Source organism: Hydra vulgaris, chromosome 09 (genome assembly GCF_038396675.1).
Source record: "Hydra vulgaris chromosome 09, alternate assembly HydraT2T_AEP".
Taxonomy (NCBI): Eukaryota; Metazoa; Cnidaria; class Hydrozoa; order Anthoathecata; family Hydridae; genus Hydra; species Hydra vulgaris.
The window spans coordinates 52,485,095-52,510,960 of record NC_088928.1 but is presented as its reverse complement, the minus strand read 5'-3'; the positions used below and the strand labels follow the sequence as shown (position 1 = coordinate 52,510,960).

At 29.5% G+C, this 25,866-nt stretch overlaps 1 protein-coding gene across 2 annotated transcripts; it reads right to left on the bottom strand.

Annotated features, from left to right (window-relative positions):
- Window positions 1–3,616: 3,616 nt before the first annotated feature.
- Window positions 3,617–24,586, bottom strand: LOC101235692 (probable RNA-binding protein EIF1AD). 2 transcript variants are annotated; one of them, XM_065806030.1, is made up of 5 exons: window positions 24,432–24,586; window positions 24,250–24,358; window positions 18,794–18,902; window positions 4,066–4,113; window positions 3,617–3,884 (listed from the first exon to the last, which is right to left on the bottom strand). In XM_065806030.1, exons 1-5 carry the CDS (start codon window positions 24,516–24,518, stop codon window positions 3,635–3,637), a joined length of 603 nt encoding a protein of 200 aa, XP_065662102.1. In that variant the 5' UTR covers window positions 24,519–24,586; the 3' UTR covers window positions 3,617–3,634. The 2 variants fall into 2 exon arrangements, with proteins under 2 accessions (XP_065662102.1, XP_065662103.1); XM_065806031.1 differs by having other exon boundaries at window positions 3,617–3,872.
- Between the last annotated feature and the right edge of the window lie 1,280 nt (window positions 24,587–25,866).

Below are 25,866 nucleotides of genomic sequence, written 5' to 3'. Positions count from 1 at the left end.
TACCTGAATGTTCCATCAACAAAATACACTTTGGCCGTATTTGCTTTGTTAATGACAACATACGCCCAAACAGCAATGCTACGTTGTCCTGTTCTGCAACTGATCCGAAGAAAATGTCTCCATAGCGATTACATTCTTTGTCATTCAGAACATCAGCAGCTTCTTTTGGTGATTTTGGGTTCGAGGGCTCATTTAGTCTTCTCCTTTTCTGAAGACATGGGATAATTTGAGGAAAACTAACAGATTCAGAAACAACTGCAGGAAACTCACTCACAGTGTTTTGAAAAATTGAGCGCAGGTTTTCAGATGTTGCTTCTGCTTTTTTCTTCATGGTACTTTTAGCAAACTGTTCATTTGTTTACCCAGTTTGTGTTAGGTTAAAAACTAAGGTTTGAGGATAAATTGTTGCATATATTATTAAAATTTTCATGAATTAGACAACAGCAGGTTTTAAGAGGCATCTCTGAATATGTATTTGAGCTGGACGAAGTGCATAAAACTTGGAAAATTCTATCTCGCTACCAAATTCTTCTGCGTACAGGGCATAAAATTTTCTTAATTTAAGTAACAAGTAACATTTTCGAAATTTTTCACCATCAATTTTTATAAAGTCTTTCGAACCTAGAGTCCATCCAGATAATTCTTCGCGGTTGTAAAAATCTAATACATAAATACACTAGAAGATAAAAAGATGCGTTTTTTTTATCTTTGATATATCAGTTAAAGAGATGTTCATTTCTATCGCTAACTGTTTAATGACATAATCTGCTTTTCAAAGCGACTTTGGTAAAGCCAATTTAACGCGGTTCACAGCACGAGCTTCTGACAAACTTGAATGATAGACGACTTCCTCCATTTGACTAGACGAAGAACAAGGAATATCAATGATACCTTGAGCTTTTTGAAGATCTCTGTGTTTACGCTGTCGTAATTTAGCAAGCTCCTTTTTTTTTAAATTCTTGCTCTGGTTTTGATTGTTGGCGACAAATATTACCTCACTCTTTTTCTATTTCTTTTAATTCAGTTTTCTTTCTTTATCTATATTCTTTACAAACTTGTTTGTGCGATTTGGGCATTATTGTAACATTTATGTTTCTTGTATTTTTATATAGAATGTGTCAAATAAGTTATATTTTAAATTAGTTTATTTAAATACACAGTTATATCATTACACAGTTATATCAATTATTTAAATTACTCTTTATAACACGTGTTTTAATTAAGGTTTTTCGATTTAAACCTTCTTCCTTTACGCATTTGAAAATCTAAACAAAGCATTTAAACATCGAAAGATCCGTTACGTCGCGGTCGTGACAAAAAAGAAACCGTATTTTACTTTTTTCCAGACAAGGATTTTATAAATTTATTTTTACATATATATTCATTTCAACTAAAATGCTTTTGCTGAATATTTTCTAATTAAAAAAAATTAAATCAAGGTTGCATAAAAAAACTAAATTTGTTATAACAGTCGTGACGTTAAAAAACGCCTTTTTTCTTTAAGTAACATACCAACTAATAATTGAGATAATAATATCACTTAATTAACAAACTTATTTAACCACTAATGTTTAATCAGAGTATGAAAAACTAAAAAAAATAAAAAATAATAAAAAACGTTTAACACAACTCCATGTTAAGAAATCCATGTTTTTTATATCACAAAATATTAAAAATGGCTACCAAATTTTAAACATCTCCTACACATGCATAAAAATAAATGACGAAGTGAAGATATTTTTTTTAGATATACTAATGTGTCTGTTAATTTAATTAAAAAAAATCTATTTCTAATATCCTGTTTAAATATTTTTCGAATATGACGATTTTATATGGAATGACCCTTATATTATTTTCACGTAAAAATATGTGAATATCCAATTTTGTGATCACCATGTCTGAAAATATTAACAATAAAATAAAAAATAGCTCGGCTTTTTTTTAAATTTGGCACATTTAAATAATGAAATAAAACTTTTGTGTTATGCTTATTCTATTATTCATTTATTACAGCTTAAAATAACATTAGCATTCATAACTGTGGCTAAGTATTACTATTAGATGTTAAAATGTAATGAATAGGAATCAATACTGTTGATATGCAAAAATAATTAAAAAATACATATATTAGGTATCCATAGCAACTAATTAAAGTTATGACTTCCATAAGAAGTGTGAATCTCATTTTAATACACGTATTTAATATAGTGTACATAACACGAATAAAAAACTATTAAATTAACGTTAACGTAAAAAATAAGTTGTTGCTATGTAAAATTTGGTACCATAGCAACCGAGTTGTACTCAACAAAGAGCAGCTTGAATATGTCTGTCTACGTTCATTAAACCTTCATTTGCTTCCTTAACCCGCCCTAAAAAAGATGCATTTAATTTGGCTCATTTAAGTAATAAAATTCAACTTTTGTGTTATACTTATTCTAATATTCATTTATTACACCTTAAAATGACATTAGCATCCCTAACTGTGGCTAAGTATTACCTTTTAAATGTTAAATTGTAATAAAATAACAATCAATACTGTTGTTATGCAAAAATAATTAAATAAAACTGTGTAACAATGCAAACAAAATTATAAAAAATTGTCAATTTTTCACCAAATTATCATTAAGCCGTTCCGGAAGGATGATTAAGAATTATTACAACAAATATAATAAAATAATTAGACAACAAATATAATAAAATAATTTCAGAACTTTAATTTCTTATATATATATATATAAATATATGTATATGATTTTTACACAGATTGAATCATATCAAAATTTTGGCTTTTGTCCGTAGCTGGCCAACTGTGCAACGACCGCAAGTCTGGCCGCTATCTCTGCTAAAGATTGTTTTTTAGAAAAAAATGATACGAGACTTACTCGCTTTTGCAGGGATTGTCTTACAGTTACTTTGACCAGCAATTTGACCGTTATTTACTTTTCTTTTTTTGACGTTGTAAACATATTGTAGACGTCTTATTTAATTTAGTTTTGGTGCTCTTAAAAGAATTTATTCGGAAATTTTAAACATTTGTTCGCCTCCTTTTTTTTTTGAAAAATATTTCCACACAGAATAAGCCATGATAAAAGAATATCTCGGCGATTCTAGATAGTAAGAAAATTCAAGAAAATTTTAAAACTTACTTAACTACTTGAATTAATTGAAATAAGAATGTTGCTTTGGAAAAGAAACCAACGCCGTTTGAAATTTCATGATTAATAAATTTAATCTTAAACTTTAAAGAGTAAGTTTTAAATAATGACTTTGTTTTTTTGATATTATAGACGACATCTAATGTCAGATTTTACACATTAAATGGCTTTACTTATGAATGATTAATAATCCTAATATAATAAAACGTATAAACAAATAATTTTTTGATTTAAATTTTTCCAGGAAAATTATGGTAACATTACCGGTTAATAGGAAATTTGAAACAGATATAATTCCGGGAAAAATCAGCCCGGAATTTCCGGGAAAAAGCCTCTAACGACTCAGATTGTTTTTGTTTTAGAAAAAAAAATTAATAAAACTCAAACCCAAAAAATCAGCTTTTCAGCTAGCTGATTTAGCTTGACTGCAAGTATGTTTGTAAAAAAAATGAATAAACTTTAGCGAATTTAATAATTTAAGTTTTATCAAATTGATAACAGTGCTTGTTATTGTTTTTTCCTTCATTAATATTTTCTTCCTCACATGCCGAGCTCTCGCTTTCTGAAGTGATTTCGTCATCTTCATAAATATGGTTAATGCGATGGTTTGGATTTTTAAATAGTGTATCATCTGAGTTGTCATCATCTTCCTTTGAGCTACAATTTTCTTCTTCGGAATATTCACTTTTTTCAACCTTTGAAGTTGTATTATTCCTAAAACCGCAACTTTTTTAACAAAAAATCACATATAAAAATATTTAAACTGTTTTCTATATGATTTTTTGCATCAAATTTTGAAATATTACTTTATATTATTTTTCTATTTAAAAAATAATATATAGTAATATTTCACAACTTGATGCAAAATCAAATTATTGCACTAACAAAAGATTCAATTCTCACTTACGTTTGATTAACATCATCCAACATATTATTTTTATTAAATTCTTCAGGCCTAAAAACAAAAACAAAAACAAAAGAAAAAATAATTGTTTTTTATATTAAAAAAATCCTGTAAAATTAAAGAACCTAAAGAATTATTCCGTTAAATCGAAGAAACAATTAAAAACATAATTGGAAACCATTTAACCCATGCATGGCAGCAAACAAGGATCTTAAAATAACGGCTATGATTATAAGTTATACACATATGATTGACTGTGTGCGTGTATACAGTGGCGGCCAAATTATTAGACTAAATGCAATTTTTGATGCATTTGTGAAATTTATTCATAAATAATGCAAAAAGTAACAATAGAAAATGAAATAAATTACAATGAAAATGAAAGTTCAAATAGTTGAAACATGTCAGTTAATATTTTGTATGGTTTCCCTTATTTTTAGGCAGTGCCTGAACCCTTGAAGGCATCCCATGAATAAGTTTCGGACAAAGCTTACGGATTTTGTCGTCATGATGCCAGACATTGATCAAAGCCTCGATCAGTTCCATCTTGTTTTTTGGTTTCATCCCTCCTACTCTTCTTTTGACAATCTCCCACAGGTTCTCAATGGGGTTCATGTCAGGTGAATTACCTGGCCACTGCAGAAGCTTAATGTAGTTGTCAGCTAAGTATTTCTTGACTGTCTTTGCAGTGTGACAAGGTGCTCCATCTTGCATCTTGCGGCCTCCGTCGACACCATTCGCCAAGTTGAGGCAGCAGTTGTGTCTCAAGCACCTTCTTGTATTGAACTTGATTCATGGTGCCTTCAACAATATACAGTCGTCCAAGCCCATGAATAGAGATAACTGACCAGACCATGACATATGTTGGGTGCTTTACTGTCTCTGCAACACAGTCAGGATGAAATTCTTCATCGGGTTCATTCGTACATAGGCTCGTACATAGGGTTCATTCGTACATAGGCATCGGGTTCATTCGTACATAGGCTGCTTTCTCATCCATGATGTTAAAAGGATGATTCATCACTGAAACACACCTGACTCCAATCATTTTCAGTGAAATTCTTGTGTTGCTTTCCCCATGCCAAATGTTTCTTGATCATTGCCGGAGTCAGCTTTTGTTTTCTGCGTGGCCATCAAGCTCGAAAACCATTCACAACAAACTGTCCTCTGACTGTTCTGGTACTCACATGTACATTACTTTTTTGTAATTCTTTCTGCAACATCTTGCTTGTTGCTTTACGGTTTCTTATACAGCATTTCATGAGGTACCTGTTATCTCGTACAGACATTGATTTTTTTCTGCCACAATTGCCAACACGATTGCCTCGTAAATTTTCACCAGTCTGCATCTTCTTCATTCTCGATTCCGATTTCTGACTTATTCCAACATTTTTAACAATCTCTTTTTGCGTGAGTGATGTCTCTCGTAGATAAATCTCAACTCTGGCCAATTTTGTCGGTAACAAGTCAGCAGCTTTACCCATCTATTAAAAGGACATAAAATGCTTTATTAATTAAACATGTTTCTTCTTTTTTAATGTAGAAAATTTAAATGGATCTTGAGCGAAAACAAAAATAAATTGCACTTATTCTCACTTAAGCAACATTGGGCTATACATGCAGTAACTATATATACATTAATTTAATAACTAATTTGTACATTCGAAAATAATCTCGGTTTTGTAGCCTAGTCTAATAATTTGGCCACCACTGTATGTATAAATATACTATATGGTAATGTTTGTAATATAATATATTATTGCCTTGTAAACATAGTTGGACCTGCTCTTGCAGCCAACCTCCAACCATTATTACATCGTCGTAATGTTGATTAAAATACTATTATGGGCACTGCTCTAAAGAGCTAGCGTCTCTTGAGCCATCTACTAAAAATCATTCTCGTATTTCTCGTCATTTAATAAAGTCTCATCCTTTTTCTGTGACTCCAAAAACTCTTATTCCTCTATTTTGTTTCCTCGAACATATACACACACACACACACACACACACACACACACACACACACACACACACACACACACACACACACACACACACACACACACACACACACACACACACACAGATATATATATAAACACACACACACTGCCGTTCATAATTATTCGAATGGTCGTACTTTTCAAAGTTATACTTGTTATTATGAGAGAAACTGAAAACAAAAATTACCTGCTATTTTACTATTTATTAAGTTTACATATAAAGAATTTCAATTCCATTAAATTAATTTATAGTTTATTTCCATCTATGTAACGCGGTAATCTATGTAACGGCTTTACATATTCTTGGCATTTTGCATAGCAACTTATCCAATTTCTCCAAATAAATTTTATGCCACTCAGTATTAATTTTTTCCCACATATCTTTTGCACCGTAAGGCATTAATTTTTTTAAATTTCTCTTTAATTCATCCCATAAAAATTAGATTGAAGAAAGATTTGGTGATTAAAGAAACAAAATCATTCTTTTCAATACTTGATCGTTCTATAACTCACGTAAATAATAATATCTACTTGAAAAATGAATGGCTCCCAAAATATCCGACTTCCCGAAGGTATGGCATGATTTTTTTAAAATGCCTTAATACACTTCTTTGGTTATTATCCCCTTTATTTTTACAATTTCACCTGTAGTATTACCTCCAAAACAGCCCCAAACCATAACACTACCACCATGTTTCACAGTAGATATTCACACTATTTTTTCATCCGTTCATCGATCTTTTTTTAGACAAACGATCTTCTTCTAGAACCGAAGATTTGAAACTTTGACTCTTGGTCACAAGAACATGTTTTTAGTCATCAATCGTCAGTTTTTAGTATAGTTTTGCCCAATCTAGTCTCTTTTTTTTTTGGAGCCAAAGGAATGGTTACCTTGCAGCTATTTTACCACCAAATCCTGCTTCCATCAACCACCTCTTCACCGTTGTAACTGATACCGGAGCTCCTCGAGAACTATTAAATGAATGGGTTATTTCCGTAGCAGCTAATAATCTATTACTTTTACTAGTGATTGTAATTTTTTTGTCATCGGCAGCAAACGTAATTCGACGACGTCCCAATTGTTTTCGATTGACCACACTTCCAGTTTCTTCTATCTTTTTTATAATATTCTAAACTGTTGAAGTCGAAATTTTGATTTTTTTTTGCTATTTGACACAGAAAACTTTTCTTGCCACAATGTGAATACTGCAGATCGTTTTTCAGTAGACAATTCTGGTTTTTTTACCATTTACATTTCAAAATATCAACAATTTATAAAAATTATTAAACTATTAGCGAGAAACCAACTAATATAATTTACTTAAGCAATATAATAGCATAACTAAATCTTTTGAAATATAATATGCTGGAATAGTTAAATATTTACGTTACTTACTTTATATAATCTTCACATTAACATCAAATTTGATAATTACATGGTTTATGAACAATTAACATAAACATCGGACTTGATAATTGCGTAATTAATGAGCGATTTACAAAACAATGCTTTCATCTAAATAAACGCTAAACCCAACTTCAGCTAATTTGAACATGTGTATCGATAACTTAATGATTTTTATCAAAGTGTTTTATTCAAAATACAAATATATTGCCCAAACTATCTAACAATGCAAAAGTAAAACAATTATCAATAAATCATTTTAAAAAATACTTATGTTATTCGAATAATTATGAACGGTAGTGATTATATATATATATATATATATATATATATATATATATATATATATATATATATATATATATATATATATATATATATATATATATAAAATGAACCGAAAATGGAAATTACTTGAAAGTTTCCAGAAATGTTAAATACTATCACATAATTTATTATTTAAAAGTTACAGAATTAAAGTCTTCAATTTTTTATTTAACTCAGTGTAGTGTGACGGTCGTAACGCTTACTTTGTACCACTTTTGAACATAACAACTTTGTCAGACTAAATGCAGTGAACGGCAAAGTAAAAAAAATCATTAAGTGTGTGTATTTAGCACATATTGATGTTATTTTATGCTGAGTTTCATAGTTTTTACTTGAAATTTTACAAGTTTTACATTTTAATGTTTTTTCTCTCGTGACGGTCGTAACCGTCGCTTATATTAAATCCAATGCTTAAAAACAACAAATAAAACGACACAACCAAGGAAAAAAGAAAAAAAGTATAAATGATTATTAACAACCATGGAAATTATGTTAACAAAATGCTCTATAGTATTATCAAAGTTCTCAATTATTATAGCGTATTATAGCGTTAAAAATGGTATCGCATATCCATAAGTTACCATTTTTAACGCTACACAACAGGACTGTAAATAAGCGTCAAAACATGTTTATACAACCTTTACAACATTAAAACCATGCTATGATATGATAAAATAATTTTTTTTTGATAACTTTTTCGGTTAAAAGTATTTTTAAATAACTAAAAAAAAGAGTTATTGAGTTTAGTATGCGTTTTTATAACTTTTTTTCCCCTCCTTTTTCTCGCGGGATTGCCCAAACACACACACACACACACACAAACACACACATATATATAATTTTATTTGCAAACTGATAATAGGAAGTGGTCCCCCCAAACCCTATTTCGAAACACTAAATTGACTAAAATTTGTCTAAAAACTTATTCTCGAAGTTTTACGTTTATTTCTTACAAAAGCCTTGCTATAAATTGTTAAACATTTAACAAAAACAAATAATATAAAGTATTGTAATGTTACAACATAGATAGTTCACAGAAGAGGGAAAGTGCAGGTAAATTTAGTTTTACCCCTTCCCCATTATTCACCAAAATCTTTTTTAAATTTATTTTTTGATTAAATTACTGAAAAGTATTTTACTTACAATAATTTGTTGCAAACTTTAGCTCAGAAATTAATTTTTAATAAATTTAACAATATTTAAGGCATGATTGGGTGGGGTGGGTAAGGAATGGGTAGAATTGCATCATCTAAGATTTTTTATTATTTTTATTTTGATGGCTTTAAGCACTTTATTAAAATATTTATTATAGTAAAAAATTATAAAAATATATCTTAAAGAGATGGCTGCTTCAGACTTATCATACGCTTGCTGGACATTGTGTCAACAATAGATGGGCCAAGTTAGTTGCCAACAACTGGTGCTCTACGTCGAGTTTTTTATGAAATGATTGTCAAAAAATCAACAATTTCTATATACGACAACACTGTTGCAGAGGAAGATAATTTTTTAAAGGACAATTATTTAGTGAAAAAACAATAGTTTCGAACTTTTATTTTATTTCTTAAACCACACCTGTAAACATACATAAATTATATCAATCGGAAGTAAACAGGCTTTCAGAGTTTATTGTTAAATATTTTATAAAGTTACATTTCATGCCGTAAAAACGCAGAGAAAGATAACTTTTTAGACTAGGAAATAATAGCATGTTTGAATAAGACTTTTATTAAATGCTGTATGTTTCTGTATAAATCTGAATACGTATGAATAAACTTCGACCCTTCTTCTTTTAATCCAATATAGGTTTTGATGCCGCCCGGACCCGCCCAAGAACAACTACTTTCAATTTAAAAATGCTTCTACTTGAATTGATTTTTTTTTAATACAAAAACATGATAGTCATTTTTATTCAGTGCTAAAAATGACGCTCCCATTTTTTTTTTTTAAATATATTCCTTAACACACGTAAAAAAAAAATTATTAGTTTAGAAATATAATCAAAAAAATTGACTTTTTTTAAAAAAATACAAAAGATATTCTCCCCAAGTAAGGGGACTTGCGGAATAAGAAAAAACATGCAAAATAGAAGCACTGATATTGTTTAATAATAATGGTTTTGAATTACTTTAATTAAAAGTAAATTTCGTAGTTATAGCTGAATATTTATTCGCTATCGGAGAAACTGCTATCGCCTTCTATATTAACGCAATCTAATTGTCGATAAACAATTAGTTCAGTAAAATCTCTTCATTAACATCCTTACTTCTTGTTGAATTTAAATCAGTAACAGTTGCAACACCTCTTCTGGTAGTACTGATTTACATACCACGCCTATCCAAAAACGGTCCCAACCTCAATTTTGAGGACCAAAAAAACGACCGATGAGGCATTAATCTGCAAGGTCTCAGGTATCACCAGATGTAAAAACTAAAATCTAATCTCTATAGCCAAAGGAGAAAAACACATTTAAAGTTTTATAGCACTTTGCGCTACTTATTGCACTTGGAGCCCCGTTGTAAATCTATTTTGTTTTTGTTTTTCACTTTTGGATTAAAATATCAAGAACTCTTTACATAAATGTGTTGGCTATAACCTGACAAAAAATCAGCTCTTTAACACTTGTGGTTTGTGTACAGGGACCTAAAGTAAGGGTATGGCACTAAAAGCCTCTTTAAAAAGAGACAACAGATGCTTTACGTTTTTATTCTAACCTTATTATCGACTATGGAAGTTTCAAAATATAATAGAATGAAGCCTTGGCATGTATTTTTCAGGCAAAAAAGTAGAAGCAAGATATCTTTTAACTGTACAAAGATATAGCTCTTAAAGTAGGAATCTCGCCTTTGAAAAAACGGCCAAAATATAGCAGCTTTTTGTGGTTTTTATGCTTCTTAAAGATTCAAAATTACATCAAATAACTAATTTAGTAACAATATCATGTGACTAGTGGATATGGGATTCTATGGTTATTAGACTTCACATTTGTGTGTACTTAGTCTGCAAAAAGAGCGCTCTTTTTGTTCAAGTTTGTATAAAATATGGGGAAGAAAACACATAGTTAGAGGCATTTTTTCTAATTGTTCTGAATTTAAAACACATAATAACCTCTATATATTTTAGTTGTTAAGCCCACAGGTTTGCTTTGTTGTTTTTGTTTAAAATGATTGACCAAATATTGGATATAATAAAAACTTTTTTTCATATTGTAAAAATTAATTAGTAATTTATAAAATAATTTCAAAATTAATGCTAGAATCAAGATTTTTTATATAAATGAAATATGTATAACCTTGTTGTGCTTTTTTTGTTGTATTGAAGTATCTCCTAAAATCTTTTATTGCTTTGACCAAGTTTTTTCTACTATTTAAAAATGTGAAAACAAATGCTTCTTATTTTTCGGGAAAAGCCACAACATCATAGTAATTATATTTAAGCAGTCAACAGCCTTAACAACTAAAAATATTTTTTACCAACACAAGCTTGTACTGAAGTTATTTTTCAAAGATCAGTTTTCTAACCACTGAAACACCATATAAAAGATAAACTCATTAAGATTGTCAGCAATCTGAATGCTTCTTTTGTTTTTCAAAATGTGACAGGAATATTTCTGATTTCATCAAGGAAAGAATATTAGATATTTTTTCTGGAAATTCCATTGATTTTAAGGATGATAGAGTTCCATTAGGCTTATGCAATTCCTGCAGAGCAATGGTACAAAAGCATGGCAGAGGAGATAGAAACTTGCCTCTTCCCAAGCTACATGGCTTTAACAAAGTGATTATTAGACCACAGACCAGGGGATTTGATTCTTGTAATTGTTTAATGTGCCAGGTTGGTACTAAAAGTACATTCTACAAAGCTCACTTTTTCAACCGATCAAGATTTGAAAGAACTATCAAGTAGCTTTGATAAACTATGCTCAAACTGTCTCAGTGTGGTCAAAAGAGGAATAACACATGATTGTTCACAAGCCACCAAGTTTGAAAACTTAAAGAAAATGATAGCAACTGATTCCAGAACTGCTGAAACAATTGCATCCTCTGTAATAACTCAAAAGGTATCCTCTCCATAGGGCGCAATTAGGTTGAGCAGAGAAAGTGGTAAAGCTTTAACTATTACTCCAGGTCCGTCCAGAGCTCAGTGCATATCAAGAACTTCTCTAACTACTTTAGACATGGTTCAAGTTCAGATAAATACTGGTCTTTCAAATAAAAAGATTCAAGAACTGGCTGTAGCATCAAACAAAACTACAAATTCAAAAATTGCTGAAACAAAATTTAGGAAAAATTTTACAATGGCTGGTTGAAATGTTGAAAGTTTATTTAAAGTTCACTTACAAGGCCATCAACAAAAAACTGATTATTTGGCAAAGGTTGTTCACTGCAAGAGTTTAGGGGATTTTTATAACTCAATTCTTAGAGTTAGAGCAATCACTTCACTGCCTTTCATCAAACTAGGTATTGATGGTGGAGGATCTTTTCTCAAGTTCAGCTTAAATGTTATATCCAATAGTGGATGTCAAAATGTCAAAACAAGTTCAGCCTCAAATGACAAAAGCTTATTGACTGTAGAACATGGGAAAGAAACAAGTGTCAAGCGTCAGATACTTGTTGCTGTTGCTGAAAATATTTCAGAAACTTATGAAAATGTCAAAAAAAATTTAAGTTTATTTGGGAAAAGTTATGTACCTTTCTTTATTGCATGTGACATGAAGTTTGCAAATATCATCTGGGCATTCAGTCTCACTCAAGCAAACACCCTTGCTTTCATTGAGAAAGAGAATGAAAAAATATGCGCAAAGGATTTTTATAATGTTATTTATAATCCATTGTTTGACCAAGAAGATGTCAAACAAGTTATTGAGTTTATTCCCCTAATAGAACTTCATCTTCTCCTTGGAATTGTCTTTAAAAGTCATCTTTACAAATCAATACTAAAAAAATGGCCTAATGGCAAAGATTGACCTTTACTTCCCAAATTAAAATAACAACTTTATAATGGTGGACAGTTTGTTGGGAATAATTGTCATAAGCTTTTGAAGAATATGGATATTTTACAAAGAATTGTTGAAAGAGAAAAGGCAGACCATATGCTTGGTTTTGTGAAAACATTCCAACATTTTAAGAGTGTTGTTAGCTACTGTTTTGGAAGGACATTAAATACTGCATATGTTCAACATATCAAAGACTTTAAAAAATTATATCTTCAACTCCCAGGCACCCCAAAAGCCTATGCAGTGTTCTACCATGTTCCTGAATTTATTGCTTCAAAAGGTGCAGCATTGGGCATTTTTAGTGAGCAATCAACAGAAGCCTTGCATTCAATCTTCAGTGCTCAATGGGCTAGGTACAAAAGAAACTCTGATCACCCTGGTTATGGAGACCAGTTACTAAAATGTTTTATTGACTATAACAGCAAACATCTTTGAATTCGATTTTTTAAATATTTTATTTTTTTCAAAACAGTTAAACAGTGATTTCTAGAATTTCATTCTAGAAATAATTGATACAACATTTGTTGATAAAAAATGTTCTTGTCTGGAATTTTTGTTTATATCATAAACTATATTAACTTATTCATAGTTTCATAAAATATTATAAGTTTACATAAAATTATTCAGAAGTATATATCTTATTTTGCAAGTACTAAATAAAAAAATGTCAACAGCAATTTGAAGAAAAAGTAATAAACATCATAACACCACCATAAAGTAATTTTTTTAAAAGGAAATCATTTTATGTCTGTATGAATGTGTTTTTGCAATGGGAGATTAAGGTTAAATGGTATTTCCTTTTGTTTGATATCTTGTTAAAACCCATTTCAGTAAAGACATATTTCTTCTTTAAATTAAAAAAAGTTGTTATTATTGTGTGCATTTCCAATATTTGGTCAATCATTTTAAACAAAAGCAACAAAGCAAACCTGTGGGCTTAACAACTAAAATATATAGAGGTTATTATGTGTTTTAAATTCAGAACAATTAGAAAAAATGCCTCTAACTATGTGTTTTCTTCCCCATATTTTATACAAACTTGGACAAAAAGAGCGCTCTTTTTGCAGACTAAGTACACACAAATGTGAAGTCTAATAACCATAGAATCCCATATCCACTAGTCACATGATATTGTTACTAAATTAGTTATTTGATGTAATTTTGAATCTTTAAGAAGCATAAAAACCACAAAAAGCTGCTATATTTTGGCCGTTTTTTCAAAGGCGAGATTCCTACTTTAAGAGCTATATCTTTGTACAGTTAAAAGATATCTTGCTTCTACTTTTTTGCCTGAAAGATACATGCCAAGGCTTCATTCTATTATATTTTGAAACTTCCATAGTCGATAATAAGGTTAGAATAAAAACGTAAAGCATCTGTTGTCTCTTTTTAAAGAGGCTTTTAGTGCCATACCCTTACTTTAGGTCCCTGTACACAAACCACAAGTGTTAAAGAGCTGATTTTTTGTCAGGTTATAGCCAACACATTTATGTAAAGAGTTCTTGATATTTTAACCCAAAAGTGAAAAACAAAAACAAAATAGATTTACAACGGGGCTCCAAGTGCAACCAGTAGCGCAAAGTGCTATAAAACTTTAAATGTGTTTTTCTCCTTTGGCTATAGAGATTAGATTTTAGTTTTTACATCTGGTGATACCTGAGACCTTGCAGATTAATGCCTCATCGGTCGTTTTTTTGGTTCTTAAAATTGAGGTTGGGACCGTTTTTGGATAGGTGTGATACAGACTTCAAACAACTTTTCATAATAATACTGAAAATATAAGGAACTGATTTTTCTAAACTTCGACAAAAAACAATTTTTCCAGCATTTTCGCCAAAAGTTCCAACCGGCAAAATTAATTCAACCATGATTTGAGCTCCATGAGCTACACTTTATGAACACAAGTAGGAATTTTATACCATGAATATTTCTAATTGATAATTAAAACTGTTTGTAGACAATAATTTTCAAATTTGATTGGATCAATTGGGATTTGACAAGACAAACATGTTAATATTGTTCTTAAATGAACAATAAGATTTATATCTATATCTAAAATTTCTGATAACAATATTGGATCAGAAAAAGCTCGCTGTGAATTGCTATTATTAGATGAACCAGTGCCACCTGGATGGGGTTTGTCTATGTGTGAATTTAATTTTTCCAAAATCTGTTTTGTATAAAATTTTTTTGAGCTTTTACATAACCTTTTTTTTTTTTTGCTTTTGCCTGCCATTGCTTAATAGGTAATTTGTATGACAAATGAAGGAGATATTACATGAAACGGATCCAGCAATGAAGTGGACTTATTCTAAAGAGTAAAAATGCTTTCTCAGTGTTAAATAATTTGTTTGTGTAGTTTTCAATGTGACTCATTTCAGTAAGTGTTGCTTTACAAAGCGGACACAATTGATAAGACGGTGTTTCAGTAATTTCCACTAAAAACTTTTCCATCATTTTAGCAATAGCTGCTAAAAACAAAGAGCTTTTGATATTAAGAACTTTTACATTTGGTAGCCATATTGTAATACCAGAAAGTTCATTTATTTGTTGTTGAAGAAAAAAATATCTTTCAAGAATAAGTTCTTTACTTTCTTTAGCATACTTTAATATCATTGGTCTGCAAAATCTAGCAGAATTGGGAGTTGGGTTTGCCCAAAACACATCCCAATCATATGTTTGAAGTCTTAAGGGTACAATGGTAACAGAAAAAATCGAATCGTCTGATGAACTTTCAAATAACTCATTAAACTTTTGATTGAGTTAGGAAAAATTATTTGCTCCATCAAACCCCCAATTTACAACAAAAATCAACTCAATTGAGCAATTTTCTTTATTAGTAATTTTCGATATAATTTGCGCCTTTTGTGATTCTATTATTCTTTGAACAGTATGTATTCGAAGATTTTGTAATGGCGCATTTTCCTCCTTGTCAGAGATGTGCATGTTATTTGGTCTAAATTTTATTTTAGATTCCAGAATAGCGCTGTAATGCGAATAAATATATGCACCTCTCTCTTTACTTTTCAATCTTTTTGCCATGTACTGAGATTTAGTAAAACCATAATTTAATAGAAAAGCAAGTCCCTCTTCTGGAGACATTTTTTTTATTTCTATGTCAATGTTTTTATCGATATCATATGCCAATTGTTGATCTTGTAGAATGCACATGATATCTTGCTGTTTCGAGTATATACTTTGTATCATATTCAGCTTTTTCAGACTGATTTGAAATTGCTATTCTTTTAGCTCATTTACCTTTATCTTTAAAAGGCAATGTATGCCGCCCTTTCTTTAATTCTGGCATTTCTAATATGTTTGAGAGTTTCCAGATAACTTCTTTAAATTCAAAATTTAATTTATGTTCTAACCAGGAAATTGACTTTCTATGAAATTTATACTTGGAGTATTGAACATCCTTCATTTTTTGTTTATGCGTGGTTTGTAATGTTAATAATTTTTTTTCTAAATTCTTTTTCTTGAGCACCTTCAATCTTTATAACATTCTTCTCCAAAAAATTTTTCTGAAATTTTAATAACATTTTAATGACAATTTGTACTTTATTATTTATTTACACAATTTTAAATCGACAAAGAGATTTTTTGTAAATTCTTTCAACTTGCGAAAGCTTTTGACGTTATATTAATAGTAGGTCCTAAAGTTACCACAAATATATCTTTTTATGACAATATTATGCAATTTGATTGAAAATGACAGTCATGCTTTATGTAAAAAAAAAAAAAAAAAAAAAAAAAAAAAATAAATTTAAGTAGAAACATTTTTAATCTGAAAATAGTTGTTTTAGGGCGGGTCCGGGTGACATCAAAACCTATATTGGATTAAAAGAAGAAGGGTTAAAGTTTATTCATACGTATTCAGATTTTTACAGAAACATACAGAATTTAATAAAAGTCTTATTCAAACATGCTATTATTTCCTAGTCTAAAAAGTTATCTTTCTCTGCGTTTTTACCGCATGAAATATAGTTATATAAAATATTTAACAATAAACTCTGAAAGCCTGTTTAATATTCTTCCAATTGATATATAACTTATGTAAGTTCACAGGTGCGGTTTAAGAAATAAAATAAAAGTTTGAAACTATTGTTTTTTCACTAAATAATTGTCCTTTAAAAAATGGCAACTTTGAGCATTTGCAGGGAAGCGCCAAATCGTGTTAAAAAAATAAAATTTTTTCAGAACATGAAAATATGACTAATTTGCAACAACCTTGCATAATCAGAACTTTTTATACCGGATTTTCATACATCTTGAATTAATGCCACTTTTTGATTATTTCAAACCACTGTGGACTGTAGGCCACTACAGTCCACAGTGGTTTGAAATCCCACTGTGGACTGTAGTTTAAATAATTAAAAAATTTTTTTTTAATTATTTAACTCCCGGCCTTGGGGAGTTAAATAATTAAAAAAAAAAAAAAAAAAAAGCACTGGCTTATAAGAAGCCAGTGCTTCACAACCAGAGAGGATCAGAAATATTCAATGGGGCTGGAGATTTTATTACTTTAAATATTATTATTCATTAGTAAACATTATATTTCAGATTTTTGTATTTATAAAAAATATATAGTGAAATAGAGTTGGAGTTCAGTTTTAAATACGGTAAAATGGGTTAATCTAAAAAATTTCTCATTTTCTAATTAAAATCTTTTTTTTATATATAATTTAAAAAAAATTAATGGACGGAGGGCATGGTCAAAGATATGGAAATTTGCATGCACATTATTAGAAATTTCCTATACCCTTTTAACAAAAAACAAAAGGTTTCTATCTGGCCTAGACATTGAAAAATGATTAGGTTACCCTGAGATACCTACTGGTACTGGTGTTTTGATGGAACAGAAGGTAGATGAGCTCATTCATTAGTGGCTTAGCATTGAGGAGCACCTTGCAGGTCTTTGGTTTGACACGACTGCATGTAATATACAAAAATCAATAAATGAAAGAGTTTTTCGTTTGTTTTTAACCTGCCAACATCATTGGCAGGTTAAAAACAAGTTTTTGTATCAAAAGGTATAAAAAGTTTTTTGTACAATAATTGAACATTCTGACCTTTCCAACTACCTTCCTATTATTAATGTGTATTTCTGGTTTTCCGCTCCTCTTAGAACAAAAGCACCAAAATGATCTCTTTCTTTTAAAGCTAATTGAGAGATATTGTCAATTTGACAGTAAAGTTGCAAATAATGCAAAAATTAAAATTAAACTTCAGTTATAGTATTTTTTAATTAAACTTCAGTTTGGTATTTCAGTATGGTAATGAATTTTTTTGACTCTCTTTTTGATAGTTCTTTAAATGAATTTGATTAATGACTGTGCAGAATGGGCAGTTAAATCAGCCACTAAATTTAATGAATTTTTATCAAAAAATGACAGTCAACGGCAGCTTCTCTACCAAGTAGTTAAGTACCATAGGAAATATTTTTCAACTGAAGCTACAAAGAGACAGTTAAGCAATAATAATCCCAAAAACAACAGTTCAAAAAATTAAGAAATGTTTAAAAAATAAGCAACTTTTTTAATGTTTAGAATAACTTTTTTAAATCTTTCTCTTCTTCCATACTCCCACCACCACTCCAAATAACCCCTGCTATATACATTCATACACTTGTCTTCACCCTAACAAGTAAAACTGATTCATGTAATACTGACAAAAATTGATTTCAGAAATATGTTATTATAGACAAAAATGAGGCTCTAAAAGGCTTACAAAGCAGGTCCGGGACCACTTCCTATCATCAGTTTGCAAAAAAAAAGCTTAATTGTATACTTTTCTTATTGAACCTCACCAAATAAGAGGGCATGCGATATCAAATTCCAAAAAAAAATTATAGGCCACCATTGTATATATATATATATATATATATATATATATATATATATATATATATATATATATATATATATATATATATATATATATATATATATATATATATATATATATACACAGTGGATAGTTTTAATATAATTCTCTTACCACATATTTTTCTGTTTTAGGTATTTTATTTGCTTTGGATAAAGTATTGATACAATTTCACCTTGAACTTTATGTCCTTCTTTTATACTTTGAATAACAACATAATCTCCTAAATAAAAAACATAACCTCTTTAATAAAAAACTGATCTCCTTAATATAAACAGCTTTAAAGAAATTTTAAATGAAGATATGTTATGAGAAAAAAATTTCAGTACTTCTCAATAACTTATAATAGAAAATGAAAAATATACTAAAAGAATAAATTATTGAAATCACCTTAATGAGGAAACTGTGATTTCATCATAAAAAAATGACGAGGGTTCTTTGAAAACAGATCTAGCCAAAGCTGTTAAATAGCCTCAATACTTTCTCAAAATCTACTCTCAAACTAATCTCAATACTTCTTAACAGTAATATGTTATTTGATGTTAATAAATGTAAGGTGATGTCGTTCATAATCAAACCAACTCAAGGCTACTTAATAATTTACATTCTTGGATAACATCAAGCTCTTGAAGTCATTAAAATTGAAAGAGACCTTAGAGTCAAGATATCAGATGCAATACCAGGTAGAAATGTTGCATGCTATTTTAAAAAGTCTCTATTTAACTTATATTCAGCCACACTTAGATTTTGCAATACAAGTCTGATTATCATATCTTTAGAAAGCCATTGCAACTCTCAAGAAAACTTAGCATTGAGCACCTGATTTACAAAGGTTAACCTGCTTCTGTATTATACTTTAGACCAGTGGAGGATTAGAGGTGATCTTATTGAACAGTTTAAAATTAAAAACGTTTATGATCTAGTTTTTTTATTTCATAGATTTTCCTAATTGCCCGGGAAAAATGAAAAAACACAATCACCAACTTACCAAACTAACTTGGCATTTTAAAGAGACGCAAGTTTTTTTAAAAACAGAGCAGTCAGTCTATAGAATGCTCTTTTGTAAAAGGTTATTAATACAATAAAAGGAAATAAATTCATGAAATTTTTAATATTGATTTTTTGGAGCAACATAACACTGTCATAAAAGATAAGCCTAGTGTCACTTAGTTTTGCCAAATCGTGTAATTTTTGGTTGATCATAACATTTAAACTCAAAGTCAATAGTATAAAACAACAATTAAATATTTTGAAATAAAAAGTTAAAACTTTATAAAAACGTATTAGTACTGATGTAGGAAACTTGTGATCTTATGTTTTCTAGACATATGTTGCTGAAACCCTCTCACAACTCAACATCTTATAAAATAAAATTTTCCATTTCTGTTTGACCTGCATTATTTAGCCATTTAATGCTGGCATCATCAAAAAATGCATCCGTTTAGGTAATTTATTTTTATTTGTTCAGAAGCCTATATAATCAAGTTCATAAAAAAAATGAAGAAAACCTATGAAGAATTATCATGAAAATAATCAGAAGCCATTAAAAATAAGTCCTCTAAGTACTCTTTGATATAGAAATCCACAGCCAATGACAAATCCAAAAACCAGAACATATTATTTATTATATTTATATATTATTATATATTATTATATTTACAATATCTTTTATTTTAAAATTTTATATTAAAATACATTATTATCTTAATTTGAAAAATTTCATAGTGGACTAAATCACATTGAACCGCTCATTTAATAGTAATTTTTCTAACTACCGTCTAATTGTTCTTTTTACGATCAAAAGCAAGGTTTTTGAGTCTTTAATTAACAAACACTTAATCTCTTATCTTGAATCTAATAACTTACTTTCCAATGATCAATATGGATTTCAATCTTCTTGTTCTACTGCTGATTTCTTAATCGTAATAACTTATAGATTTTATCATGCATTATATAGATATAGATAGGTTAAGGCTATTGCTCTTAAAATTTCTAAAGCCTTTGATACAGTTTAATAAGCTGGTCTTCTCGATAAGCTCTCATTTTATGGTGTATCAGATAACATGATTAAGTTATTGAGCCCTTCCTAACCAATCATAGCTTAAAAGTTGTCCTCCATGGACAACTTTTGAGCTATGATAGGTTAGGAAGGGCTCTTCATTTTCTGTAACTTTTTTTCCTCAAGGTTCTAACCATGACTATATACCTTTTTAAATTTACATTAACGATCTCCCAGAAACTCTCACATCTGGCATTGTTTGCTGATAATACTACCATTTATTTTTAGTATAAGATTTTTGATAAAAAATATATCAAGTCTTGATAAGAAGCCAACTCTCTCTGATTGCTTAGTGGGGGCATTTGAGCTTGAAAAGTTCTCACTTCTGCTATAGCATGGGGTTTTCAGCAGCTGGTGATTTTTAATTCGGACGAAAACTCAATTTTTTCAGCTAATTTTATTGCAATAATCTAGACCTTCTTACATTTATAAACAGTAATGTATTTGATGAGTTGTCTACATCTCCTAGGATTAACTCTTACTCCTGATCTTTCTTGGAAAACATATAACAAATCCATCGCAAAATTAGCAACTGCTATAGTTGCATCTCTTTATCGCGCTTGCCTCTTTCTTACTCCGGATTCTATTCTGTATCTCTATAAACCTCAAATCCGTCCTTGTATGGAATGCTGTTGCCATATCTGGGGCGGATCTTCCAACTATACCCTATCTCTTTTAGACAAGGCACAAAAATGCATTGTAAACATAGTTAGACTTGGTCTTGAAGCCAACCTCCAACCATTATGATATTGTCATGTTGCTTCTCTTTCTCTTTTCTAAAAATATTATAGTGGGCACTGCTCTAGAGAGCTAGTGTTTCTTGTGCCATCTACTAAAATTCATTCTTGTATTACTCATCATTCAATTAAGTCACATCCTTTTTCTGTAAGTGTTCCTAAGTGCTCCAAAAACTCTTATTTTTGTCAAGTTTTTTTTCTGGAACATCAGTTCTTTGGAATTCCCTACCTTTATCTTGCTTTCCTGACTCATATAACTTGCAATCTTTTAAGTCATCAACTAATCATTATCTTGCTCTATAAATTTTATCTTTTCTCTTCCAGTAACTTCTAACTCTAATAGTGGTTGCTTGCAGCCCTGTTAGAAGCGAAGATGTTGAAAACGAAAAAAAAAAAAAAAAAAAAAAAAAGAAGCAAAATTTTATAAAAACTTTAAAAATAATCATAATTTATAAAAAAAAAATTATTTTAGATTTCACTTCCTTAAAATAACATTTTTTAACCAATAATAAAAAATTCGCATTCTTAGAAAAATTTTTTGTTGTAACTAATAATATAAAATAATAACTATTTTTAAAATTTTTATAAAATTTTGTTTCTTTTGAGACCCAACATGATATACTTTAAAGAACTTTTTTTCTTGATAATATTAGGGACCCATCTGATGTTTAAAAGACTTGAGCTACCCCCAAAAAAAAATTTTTTTTTGAAATTTTTTTTATTCCAGTATCATTTTGTTATATAAAACACATTTAGGGCTGTGGAGTCTGCATTTTAAATGTGTAAAATTTGGCAGCCCCAGCCATAACCCTAGCTCTGGCTATGGTGTATTTAATCTAGCCCTGGACATGGTCAAATAGCAGCCCAGTCACTTACTACTTGTGCCATCTACTAAAATTCATTCTCGTGTTACTTACATTCAAATGAGTCTTATTCTTTTACTGTTTCTAAGTGCTTAAAAAATATTTTTTGTCTAGTTTTTTTCGTCTTACATCAGTTCTTTGGAATTCACTCCCTTTATCTTGTTTTCCTAATTTATATAACTTGCAATCTTTAAGCAGGGGTTTGGAGCTGATCCGGAGCTCTAGGTGGAGTTGATTCTAATTCGAGTAACTTCTACCTGGAGCTGGCCCCAAGCCAACTTCAAGCTAGCTCCTCTTTTTGATAATTTGGAAGATCAAAGTATGAGTATTTTTATTTAAATACTATAAAGTTATCTAACTTTTTAATCAAACTGTAATTAATAATATCATTTTAAGTTTAATGATTTCTAAATAAAGCATTTTATATTTTGATATTGATATTATATGTATAGAGTGTTAAGTATTTCATGCTCGCCTTGAGGCAATTAGAAATTTAATATTTATTAAATTATACTTGAGCTGATGTATGTAAAGATGTTTTTGTATACATTCAAAAAAACGCTTGCGCTATTTTAGAAATTAATTTTGATCATATTGTTTTTTGTAATATGTTATGTAGTTTATGTTGTTACATACGATACTTTAAAAATTACTTTAAAACATTAGAGACAGTCACACATTTAAATAAAAATTTGAAAGATAAAAATTTTCTAGATGAAGCTATACAGAATGAGGAACATGAGGAGCATTTATGACAGGAGTGCAGCAGTTTGGGAAAAAATCTAACCTTAGTTCTTCAAGAAGGGTGTAAACATACCAAGATTGAAGTGATGTTCTGAGTTGTTGACACTTTGCAGCTAGCTAATTGTAATGCTTTAAAAGAAACATACACTACCTAACAGTCTGGTATGTTGTTGAAAAACTAAGAAACTCAAAATATGTTTCTAACCACAGTTTATATTGATGCTAGTTGTAGAATATTCTTATAAGAGAATCAGACATATAAGCAAAACAAGCCTTAAAAGCAATATCAGAAAATAACTTATATAAGAGATGCCAAAATATAAACAGTAAGTTAAGAAATAAGAAAAACAGCTGAATCATCTACAGCATCTACAGCACTTCATTCAGTTTTAGGTAAATCTAATTCTGATGATGAACTAAGCAAGTTTGAAAAAGCTTGATAAAAAGCTTGATAAAAAAGAAAAATTGAAAAGTACGACAAAATGAATTTTTAAACAAAAATACTTTAAATACAAATTTCGTGCACTACTGTCATGACCAGAAGAAAAAGAACATTCAAAAGTGAAATCAGCTTTTGTGGGAATTAAGAAATACCCAAACAGAATACAGAGGTGTGCAAAGTAGTCACATCTATGGCTTTCTCACAAGAAGTGTAGAGAGTCTATTTTCTGCACTTGAGTTTATATCACACAATTTTGATATAACTATTAAAACCTGATATTTAACAAAATATTTTTTTAAATTGATTTGTTTCCTCTGGAGCCGCTCCAGAGCTGGAATTGGAGCTAAAAATTTTAATGGAACTGGAACCAACTTTTTGACCTCAGCTTCAAAGCCTTCATCTTTTCTCTTTCAGAAACTTCCAACTCTAATAGTAGTTGCTTGCAGTCTTGTTGGAAGTAAAGATGTTTAAAAAAAAGTTATTTTTAAAACAAATTTTCTAATCATAATTTTTACTCTTATTCTTATCATTATTATTATTAGTTATTTTAATTAGTAGAGGTAATTATTATTAGTATTAATATATTCTTATGCTTATTATTATTAAATAATTTATTATTATTATATATTCTTCAAAAATCAAAAACTTTAAAGTAAAAAAAAAACAAACATTAAACACTTCCCATAAAAGTAATAATTAGGAAATTATTGAAAATAAAAGTATACCTCGTTTTACCCATACACTTTTTCTATATTTATTTGGCATACTGACTAAAAAACTTTCATTGTTAATAGTTTTTACTTCATGGAGATTGTTTCCTTTAGCTGCTACAATCTAAACATAAAGTTGGAAACACATAAACCAAAAGTTTTCGAATTCATACAATAAGAAAATATTTTAAGAATACCTGAACAATTTGTTCATCTTCATTAGGTTCATAATAATCATCTAATATTTCTTTTGTAACATGCTTTCGTTTTGTTGACTTGGACATTTTTATAAATAACTAATATACTTAACAAAAAAAATTATTAAAACTTTTAAAACTTAAAATTTAATCAGCAACATTTTAAATATTTTTTGTAATTCATATATATATGTGTGTGTGTGTGTTTGTCTATATAATGGGTGGATACTAAAAATCTGGACTTACTTTCAAGGGCAATTTCTCCCATAGTTTTTAACGTAGATGTTAAATAAAAATATCATTAAATAGAGTTTTTATTTTAATTAAGTATGTCTTCAACCAGTATGTTTCTTCAGATTCAGCCAACTCTAAGATGAGTTGAGCCAAAAAGTGAAAACACAAGGTTAAGGTCAATTTTTTTCAGACAAATCTTTATTCTAGATTTAGTTGCTTTTTTTATTTTTTATTTTATATTTTATTTTGATTTATGTCTTTTGCTTGCCAGTTACCCTCACTTACCTCAGTTACCCTTATACACTTTGTCTTTCAAAATAGTCCAAAAGTTTTTTATTGGGCAACACTCCGGTACAGCTTGTGAATTGTTAATTTTTTTTTGACAAAATTGATGTTATGGGCCTCATAGCAGCTGTGGCATGATTTGGCATGATGCAATGAGACCAGGTCTGGTTATAAAACATAATTTCTATCAGCATGATGAGTGTTGATGAATGGCACTAATCTTAATACAATCTGTTTTGAAGATGGTTTTGTTTAATGCAAGCCCACTGGCCACCTCAAAAATGGCTTGAAAGAAGCGGCCAGCCAGATGAATAGCTTGGCTTCGAACTTGTGCTTTTTGCAATAAATAACTCTTGGTGGAGTCTTGTTTCAGAGTCACTAAAGTAGTAGGTGCTATTTCCGTTAATCGTCGAGTGCAACAGCATGAAGGAAGACTCATCATCAAGGATGAATAATATTTCTTGAAAATTGAAAATTGTAATAAAGATGATCAATGTTAGTTTTGATTCGCTCTTTCTGGCTCTCTTGTTGATCAGGTAAACAGTTTTGTATAAACTTTGATGTCAGTGTACTTGGCAAAAGTTTTAATCTACTGTGAACACTTCACCTTGCAATTTTTTAATCAAATAAAATTGTAAATCCATTTTTTTATCTCTTCTTGCTTGGACATCCAGAACATGTAAGGAGTGATTCTTCATTGATTGAGGGGTTTGGTTTGGGCAGGCAATCTATCAATTAAAAAAAATACGTTTTTAAGTTTTTAAACTTTTTCTGGTCTTCTAATGACTTATATATATAAAGCTTGAAATTTTTTTAAACCTTGAAGCAAAAAGCATAGCAACTAAATAAAACATAAACACAGAAATTAACATTTCTTTTATTACATTAAAAGACCACTAAAATAATTTCTAAGATC

Coding starts and splice junctions, on each gene's coding strand:
- LOC101235692 (XM_065806030.1), bottom strand. CDS start 24,518: ATGTCCAAGTCAACAAAACGAAAGCATGTTACAAAAGAAATATTAGAT. Junction 24,359..24,431: donor AAGATGAACAAATTGTTCAG/GTATTCTTAAAA, acceptor CTTTATGTTTAG/ATTGTAGCAGCTAAAGGAAA. Junction 18,903..24,249: donor AAGTGTATGGGTAAAACGAG/GTATACTTTTAT, acceptor TTTTTTATTTAG/GAGATTATGTTGTTATTCAA.